This window comes from Nannospalax galili, unplaced genomic scaffold, assembly GCF_000622305.1.
Source record: "Nannospalax galili isolate Female #2095 unplaced genomic scaffold, S.galili_v1.0 scaffold17, whole genome shotgun sequence".
Taxonomy (NCBI): domain Eukaryota; kingdom Metazoa; phylum Chordata; class Mammalia; order Rodentia; family Spalacidae; genus Nannospalax; species Nannospalax galili.
The window spans coordinates 5,668,993-5,678,885 of NW_008342276.1; the positions used below are offsets into that span (position 1 = coordinate 5,668,993).

General features: G+C 35.1%; 1 protein-coding gene across 1 annotated transcript in view; it reads left to right on the forward strand.

The window, feature by feature from the left end:
* Mtbp (MDM2 binding protein) overlaps window positions 1–9,893 on the forward strand; it is a 72,291-nt gene that overhangs the window by 3,778 nt on the left and 58,620 nt on the right. The window contains exons 5-9 of the mRNA XM_008837984.3: window positions 1,490–1,548; window positions 2,945–3,089; window positions 4,047–4,164; window positions 4,953–5,087; window positions 7,331–7,425. Of these exons, the coding sequence (XP_008836206.1) occupies window positions 1,490–1,548; window positions 2,945–3,089; window positions 4,047–4,164; window positions 4,953–5,087; window positions 7,331–7,425 (552 nt within the window). The remainder of the gene's footprint in view (window positions 1–1,489; window positions 1,549–2,944; window positions 3,090–4,046; window positions 4,165–4,952; window positions 5,088–7,330; window positions 7,426–9,893) is intronic.

Genomic DNA, 9,893 nt, shown 5'->3' on the forward strand with positions numbered 1-9,893 from the left:
TGTGGGGGGAGTTTCATGAACTCAGATATCAGTACTTCACTTTTGGAAGACATTAAGTAATTCACATCTTTTATCTGATAAGATTCTTTAAAATGCAAAAATAATGCCTGAAAATGTTTTTTAACCTTACATAGCTGTAAGAATTTAAATATTCTAATGATCATATCCCTTTACTGTATCCCACTTTTTAAGTTGAATCCTGCTTGATGCTGTGAGAGCTTGACTAGGGGCAGCCTTTAATGCCGACAGCTTGCATTCACTCTAAAGTGCGTTTTTCTTTTGCTCTTTGGGGCTGAAATATGTGTGATTTTTTTCAATTTATATTCCTCTTCAACATTTCAGATACTTTTTATAATTCACCAAGTTTCTAAGGAGTGTATTGACTGAGTTTACTTTTAAGGTTTTTGAGTTTTGGTACAACATATAAGATGACCTAGGTGATAAAGTTTGATAATCTTTTTCTCCACAAAAATAGTCCATTTCTGACTCATTATTAAAGACTTTTTATTTTAGTCTCCATGCCATGACAGGAAACTGCTTTTGATTTGTTTAGCATTCATATATCTGTAAATGGTATAGGCTTTAAAAGTTCCTCCTGTATTTTCAGATTGTATTCTTTGCTCTAATTAAGAAGGAAGCAGTGCAGAAGCAAGAAAAGATCTAGAAGCAGTGGAAGTCTGAAAAGTGATCTCTGCCCACATGGCTCAAAGCCAGGCACTTACCTTGTCTGGTCTTTACTCCTTCATTGAGTATTGAAGTAATTTATATGCTTTGTAAGATGCCTTCATTAAGCTTTTATAAGCTCTTATCAGTTACGTTTTCTTATCAGTGTGAAAAAATAATGTGATAGTTTTGACCTAATAGTTGTTTCCACAAGAGGGAGCCTGAAAACAATATTTTAACATATGATATTGTAAGTTTTTTTGTTTTAGACAGATCAGCTTTAAAAAGGTATTTAAATACTTTTACATGTACTATATGGTAAATTATTTTAAGAACAAAATTTCATTATATGGATAAAATGAATAGGTTTGTAAGAATCTGAGTAAAGTGTTATAGACTTAACTGATTATCAAAAAGCAGTGCCTTTTATTAAAACATAGTAATAGCTGGTTTTAAAGATTAGAAAAATGTCTTGTCTTAGTTATTTGTATTGACTATATAGAATACAATTTAAGGGCTTTGTTCCTAATAATTAGTATTGAGACTGTTTGGGTTTTGGTTATGGGATAGAACTCCTATCTCCCAATTTGAATCCTAGCTTTCACACATAATAATTATATGATTGTAGACAGCTTATTTAAGGAGAGATAGTAATAGTAATAATATTAGTACTGCATGGGTTTGTCAGCAGGGTCAAATAAGGTGGTATGTATAACATTTAACAGTGTCTGGCACAAAGATAATTATTACCTACAAAAATTTATGACTTATAAAGATAAAATGTATATGTAGGCTGTTTCTCCCTAAATTTATTCTTTTATTTCAGTCTTTATGAAGAGTCAGCAGAAAATCTGCATCAGTTATCAGACAAGCTTCCTGCTCCTGGTAATACTCTGACTACTTTTGATAATTTATACTTTCCACTTTTTGTAAATGAGTGATGAATTCAGTATGTTCTAAAGACTACTAATTCTACAAATTCTGGGAAAAATAGCTTTTTTAACCTAGATAATTTGGATAGCGTTCTTTAATGGTGAATTTAGTTTACATATTACCAAATGGAATGTTGTGCAGTAAAAGGAAGCTCTTTGCTCAGCAGGTTTTTATAAAATCCTTTTTTTTTTCATATAATGGGAAGCATATTTTGTGAAAAACTGTATCATATCATACTTAAAACTGTTTTTTGTCCTTAACTTGGCTGTCTTTGTATTACTGAGATAGCTATCATGTCAAATTTGGTACAGTTTGGGAATCTCCAATACTTTTGTAGAGTTTTCTTTTCTGAATGGCTTCATTATTGAAGGTCATTTGTAAGCAGATGTTTGATGTCTGTATTATATATCATGCATTGTTCTGCAAGCAGAGTCTACAGTGGTATGCAAAGCTAGATAATTTCATACAGGCTCTTAAAGCTTACAGGTAGAGAAGCCCTTGTGTTCAAGGAAATGATATTTAATGCCGCATTTTATTGCAGAGTCCAATATACAAAATAACTGAATGTATTCTCAAATAAATACAGCAATTTTTATAACGTTTTTCTTCTTGTGGATTGAACTGAAAGCCTTGTGCATACTAAGCATGCACCGGACCATTGAGCTACTCCACCAAGCTTTCAGTTTTTTTTAGTGAAATATATCAGGTTCAGAATATGTGCTGAAATATTATACAGTTGCTCTAATTAAGTGGCTTTCATTAATTTGTTTTTTCTGGTTTCCGTTTCATTTTAATTTTTCTGTCCTTCAATAAAAATATAATTTTCTAAAATGTAAACTGGTGTGAAGTTAACCTTCTTTCTCAGAATCTAATGATGTTAGTATAATTGGTTATGCTGTGTGTTTTATTTTCCTTTAAAGGGAAATGATTTATTTGAGCATTGCAATTTTATACTGATTCATTCCCTTTTGGATAACAAAATTAAATGCAGAAGAATATAATGAAATTGCACAGGTTTTTTCCCCCTGTTCAGGACAACAATAGCGTTGATGATTTCCAGAGCAATGTGTATAATTAACTACTGCTGGAGAATTGGCAAGTAATTATGATATACTTCATTGTTCTCCAGCATATGCCAGCTATTTCAAGATAATATGGCATTAACTCAAATGATGAATACTTAAAATTTTTGAACTCCTGAAGATGTGTGTTGTTTTGAAGAATTTCAGAAATTAAAGTTGAAATATTTGTCTTCTAAAGAAATTTAATTTCAGTTGTTTAGAGAACTGTTTTAAGCCTCTTCAGTTCAAATATCTTTTAAAAAATTATAATTTTTTTGTCCTTCTAGGTAGAGCAATGATAGACATAATATTGTTGCCTTCTGACAAAGATCCTCCTAAACTAAAAGAGTGCTTGCCTGCTGTAGGAGCATTGAAACACCTGAAGGAATGGCACTCAGCAAAAGTCACTCTGGCAGGAAGTCACTGTGAAACGTAAGGTCCTTTGGCTGTTTCATTGCTCTATTGTTCAGATCTGCTACCCTGTTTTTAATAGATTCAGAATTTGAAATTATTTTAGTGTGACAAGGTGAAGTTTTATGTATTCCGTTATTGGATATTTATACCTTGAGAAGAATCTGGATTTTTCTGCTTTCACATTTCCAAGACGTTAAATTTCTTGATAAGTATTGTTGATACTGACATACAACAGCTATCGAGCATTGGTTCACCAAATTCACTGTATACTTTTAGAAAGGCTTGTGATATGCAGAGGGCACCATGGCGTATGCTGTAGATACATGATAGACTGGATTTATAATGTCACGTCTGCTTTCTGGGTTATGTGCTAATAAATATGTACTCTAGTGTTTTGACACTTCAGTAGAGATCAGTATTATATTCCTGTTTTGATTCTTAAGCTATTATTTAAATTAGACTTACTAATTTGTTTCATTCAACAAATAGAGCACTCAATAGAATCCCAACTTCATGTCAGACATAGCAATAGAGGGTGATGAATTCAGAAAGTGAGACTGGGTATCCCTGCAAGAAAGTACAAGGCAAGACGTGAATGCTAACAGTCAAGATACTTTATGATTAAATGCTACCATAGATTTCCATAAAAGCCATAAAGAAACCTATAGGACAGGGTTCTGTTCCTGAAGGTAAGGAACTGAAATTGAGTCTGTGGGTCTGTGAGTGCCTCTGACACAGTTAAGCCAACAGTAAGAGGAAGCTCTGTCTATATCCTCAGTATAAGGCTAATGACTCTTAATTTGTGGGAATGTGGCATTAAATCAATATGTGACAGACCTTTCTGTGAAACTGACTTAATGGATAATTCATAGTATTAATAGAAAATTGCAGTTTTTACCTTTTAGTCTAGTTAAAATGTAACCATTGAAAACAGGTAAAATATAATTATTTAATTATCAAAATATTTTTAAACAGAAATTGTCAGAAAATTGCCGAATATCTCTCTGCTAATGTTGTATCTTTAGAGGAGCTGAGAAATGCTATTGACTCAAAGGAATTATGGAGGGGAAAGATCCAGATATGGGAAAGAAAGGTAATTATCACAGTATACAAAGCTGGCCTTTGAACTTCATTTACAACATACTTGAAAAGAATGTAAATTACCCTAAGAAGATGTTCAAGACCACTATTCAGTAGATTTTTTTCTCCAATAATAGAAGTGGTCTGTATCTGTGAGTACAATGGCTCACTAACCACCAACTCCTACTAAGAACTGTGTGTGACTTGTTCAGATGATGAACTGAATTTTTAATTTTATTTGACTTTAGTTAGTTTTAATTTGTGTAGTCATTATGTTTTGGGTCCTATAGTAGTAACCACATAGTGTTCTGCCCTTCATTATTATTGTTACCACCTTTACTGTTAAGAGTACCACTGTCATGACTTCTGTGGTAATTGACTTTCTCATCACAAACAAACACTGAAGGCGAGCTATGTGTGAGGCACTGTACTGAGTGTCTGGAAGTGAAGAGTGCAGACAGGGTCTGTCTGTGCATGCCGTGCAGACTGGTAGGAAGCCAAATACTGAACAAGTATGTACAAAGGAGGTTGTTTTAACCTGTGACTGTGTGAAGCAGAGTTAGCATACTGTTGCTGACTGAGGGTCAATGGGAGCTTTTTATGAAAAATTAATGTCTAAGTTAAAATATGGTGGTTTGTACCTAAGTGGAAGAACTGTCCTTTGAGCCGAAAAATCCAAAATAAATTCATATTTATATATTTTATATTTATATTAAATGTGGCTGGCTTCTCATTTACATTGTAATAAAATATATTTCTCTTTATGACACCCGTAACTGAGCTTTCTTGGTTTCTTTTCAGTTTGGATTTGAAATTAGTTTTCCCGAATTTTGTTTAAAAGGACTTACCCCTACAAATGTTAGTTCATCTAATTTAAGTACTTGCTTTCTTGCCAAAAAGATAACGACATCAAAGGATAAGAATATTTTGCCGAAGGTAACTGTACATTTAATTTTTCTTGTTATCATCAATTTATGCATGTTTTCCCCATCCCTTCATTATGTGCCTATTTTTATTCCTATAAAATATGTTTGAATCTTCAATTACTACCGAGTTTACCTGCATAATTCTTACAATTTACAGTTGAGTGCTTGAATTATATGATGGGATAAGCACTAAATGCTGGTGAATTAATACAGTAAAAATGCTTTTAAGTCACCACAGGCCAGAAACAGCTTTTGTCTTGGGACTTTACTATGGGACCCTTTTAAGACTTACTATGATAAAACACTAGATAGTAAAAGTTTGATGGAAGGTTGAAGTTAGATTGGGCCTGGATTTGAAACTTGACCCTGTCACCTGTTAGATATTGGATACACCCTCGGATAGATTGATAACTAACTCATTTGTAAAATGAGTGGAATAATAGCATACTTACTTTACAAAGTTAATATGAAAATTAAATGAGGATAAGAGATTAGCATCCGACATCCAAAGCGTGACATAAGAGTAATTATTTTGTGGTTTAAAACATGCTAATTCTAAGTCAGGTATGGTGGCGCATGCTTTTAATCCCAGCACTTGGGAGGCAGAGGCAGGCAGATCTCTGAGAGTTTGAGGCCAGCCTGGTCTACATATTGAGTTCCAGGACATGGCTGGGGCTACAGGGAGATCCTGACTCCAAAAAAAAGACATGCTAATTTTCACCCCAGGCATAGTGGCCTGCACCTTTAATCCCAGCTGTCAGGAGGCAGAGCAGGTGGATCTCTGTGAAAACAATGAGGCCCCCTTGGTTCACATTCTGACTTCCAGGTGGGCTGTGCCTAGGGAGACCCTGTCAAAAACAATCAACAACAACAACAAAAAAAGACATGCTAATTCTCATCTCATATCTTCTATAAAGTTATTTTTTTTAAGTGGAAGTAACTATAAAACATAATAATTGGAGAAGACTGCAGCTGGATTTTTTTCTTAAACATTAAAAAAATAACATAAGAGGTACTTTATGTGTAAATATTATTTTATTTTTTATTTTTATCTTATGTGTATGAGTGTATTGCCTACATGTGTGTAAATGCACCTGTGTCATGCAGTGCCCTTGGAGTCAGAAGAGGGCATTGGATTCCCCTGGAACTGGAATTACAGACAGTTGTAGTCTCCATGTGGGTGCTGGGAATCAAACCCAGGTCCTCTGCACAAGCAGCTGGTGTTCTTACCCATTGTGCCATCTCTTAGCCCCCTATAAATCCACTTTAAAATACTCAGTTTAAGAATGTATAAAAACATAGTGGTCATAAAATTACAGGATGTCAAATTGATGGTTAATATTTTTTGATTAAAGGGCAGTAGAAAAAAAGATGTCATTTCTCACATTAGCTCATTTTCCAATATTGTTTAGAATTGGTTACTTTAAGCAACTTATATATCTATCTTTCACAGGAATTTTCAGTTCTTTTCTAAACCTTAGATTCATACAATTTGATGACCTGAACTTCTTTTCTTTGGTAGCGTAACATTCATTTACAGTAATCTGCCTTAATTTTGTTTTTTGCTTCTATTGAAAGTAATCTTCAGGTTCAATTTCTTTAGTAAATTAAATTTAAATTAATTAAAATAAAGATATATGGGGTGTGTTTGTGTCTTTTGCTGTTTTCCAAAATGAAAACTATTGTCTCTTCAGTATATATTCTTTCCTTTTTGCATTTAATTTTTTAAAAACTTTATTAATTTTATGTGTATATGTGTATTGCCTTCACGTAGGTACGTGCACCTATGTTATGCAATGCCTGGGGAGGTCAGAAGACGCTGTTGGATCACCTGGGACTGGAGTTATGGACAGTTGTTAGTTGCCATTTGGGTACTGGGATTTGAACCTGGGTCTTCTGCAAGAACAACCAGTGTTCTTAACTGCTAAGCCATCTCTCCAGCCCCCACATTTAATTTTTAAAAATTTATCTGAATGAGTGTTATACTTGCATTTTTAAGTGCACACCAGGTCATGCAGTGCCTGTTGAGGACAGAAGAGGGTGTGGTATCCCCTGGAACTGAAGTTACGCACTGTCATTAGCCACCATGTGGGTGCTGGGATTCGAATCTGGGTCTTCTGCCAGAACAGTCAGTGTTCTTAACATACCTCCAGCACCAAGAATCATTAAAGTTTTAAGCTAATAATCAGAATTTGTTTGCTTTCATTTCATTACAGGATTTAAAATATTTAAAACTTTGAATTTCTTTTCTAGGTTTTCCATTATTATGGCCCTGCTTTAGAATTTGTGCAGATGATAAAATTATCAGATCTACCCTCCTGTTATGTGTCAGACATGGAATTAGAATTGTATCCTTTCATTGAAATGTGCATTTTAAATATTTGTAGTTTTTATTTTATGTGTATGAGTATATTGCTTGCATGTGTATAGTGCACCTGTGTCATGTAATGCCCGTGGAGGTCAGAAGGTGTCAGATTCCCCTGGAATGGGAATTGCAGGTGGTTGTTACCCACCATGTGGGTGCCTGGAATTGAACCTCCGTCCTCTGCCAGAGCAGCCAGTGCTCTTAACCACTGAGCCATCTCTCTCCAGTCCAGACATGTTCATTTTAGATCACATTTTCGGGGTCAGGTAGAATGTTCTGGCACTGGCAGATAAAACAATGTTAGGTGTATATTTCTTTTCATTTCATTATACTCATTGTTTGATGCTGATGCCCAAGTGGAATTCCTTCCTGTTATGGTTTCTGTGGAAGAAAGTGCTTGCTTTCTTCATGTTCTGGATTCTATACTTCTCTGTCAGAAACCTTTTTGTCTAGGCAAGCAGCTTTTCTTTCATTATTTATTATTTGCTGTAGAGTTCAGGAAGTAATACAGAGGTGAATGAGCCATGCTTCTGTGATGCAGTTATAATGTTCTGTACCTGAGCATGGGCCAAATCTGCTCTCTCACACAGTGTGGCATTAACTGAAACTGCCCTTCCCACACTTTGTCTGGACACACCACATGGATATTGTCAGGTTTTTTTTTTTTTTTTTTTTTAACCTTTATTGCCATTTAACTTAGTGCTTAATGCCTTTTAAAAATTGCTTATGTTTTTCTGGAATCCAGGATGCATCTGCATTACTTTTGTTATTTTCCTGATACTATATACTGTTCTGCTGATGAAGTGCTGTAAGGCATCACAGCACGTGGTAGGCATTCAGCAAACACTGCAGAATGAATGGCTTAATATATTAGCCCAAATGAAAGTCCTCATTATTTTCTTCTTGCAAATTCTCTTTTGCAGAAATGTTAACATTTATGAAAGTGTCAGATAACCTCACCCGGCTGAGGTTGTTTATCCTCTAGCATCATTTAAATACAGTAGAGTTCTTTGTGGGGGGGGGTATCATTATATGTTTTTTTAAAGGGGTTGGATTTGTTTTGGGGGTCCTAGGGAGCTCACTGAGGTCTTTTCAGATTGATCAAATCCTAAAATATGTCATATATAGACTTGAGAGTTAAATTCTGCCCTGATGAGGAGGAGACACTATGCAAGTATTATAAATGAGAGAGTAGTTGACAGTAAATCTTAGATCATGCTGGTTGGGTTTCAACTGAAGTAAAGAAGTGGTATTTGGATGACAACCCAGGATGAGATCTAAGCTGTGTTAAACACAGAAAAGGATCAGCATGTTATGCTTGGAGTGAAAGTGACAAACTTGGGATGATTCCATACATGGAAACTGGTGCCACTGCATTGCAGAGGCATGCGGAGAGAATCTGGTTTCACAGATATTGGAGGATATTGAATAGTAGTGCACTATGGATCATTTCTAACATGTTATCCACTGTATTTACTGCTTAGAACCAGCTTCCAGGATGTTCTCTAGCACTGGGCTGTTCTTCCAAATACGAGCTATGTCCAGGCTTTCTTTGCTTGCATTTTATCTGTTTGCAGCTTTCATGTCCGAAGCTGGGTAATGTATGACATATTTGTCTTGTGTAAGATCCTTGCTCTAGAACAATGGTTTTCTGAGGAAAATTGGGAACTTAGAGAAAGCTTTTGGGTATAGAATTGGAGGGCACTATATGTGAGCATGACTTTAGGCCCCCTCCTGTCAGCTACAGCAGCACCTCTTCTCCCAATTCTAGCTGTTTGGCTTTCAGAATACCTCACTTGCAAAACTCTCCTTGTACCAAGAAAAGTCAGAAAAGCACACATTAAGCTGTTTTCATGATTTCACTCTTTACTTAGATACTGGAATTCAGTATTTTTTTTCTTGGGCATGGTTTTAAGAAATGTTTTATAATTTTCAAAAAAATAAATAAGTATCTCCCATCAAATACTGTGTTTGTGCTTCTATAGACAGAAGGCTTCCCTGACATGCTTCTGGAGTGGACAGAAGGCTTTTTGCAGTTTGACTGCTCATTGCTTATGAGGATGGGAGGAGAGGAGAGTGTTAGGAATCTATAGTGGGTTCAGAGTAGGTTTTACACTCCAAACACATTCAGATCTTTCTCTTGCCATCAGCATAATTGATAGATAAGCAGTAGTTGGCTGATGCAGCTTTTCAAATATATAGGTAACTGTAAATGCTAGTACATACATCTGTAAATATTCAACATATTTTAGACTCTGTAAAGTAAATATAACCAAGATGTTTTACAGTGTACCTAAGTCAGACATTTTAAGAATTGAAAAAAAAAAAACAAAAAACTTCTTTTACATTAAAAATTTTTACTTTGTATTCATGGGATGTGTGTGTGTGTGTGTGTGTGTGTGTGTGTGTGTGTGTGTGTGTGTGTGTGGGACAGAGGCCAGCTTGCGGGAG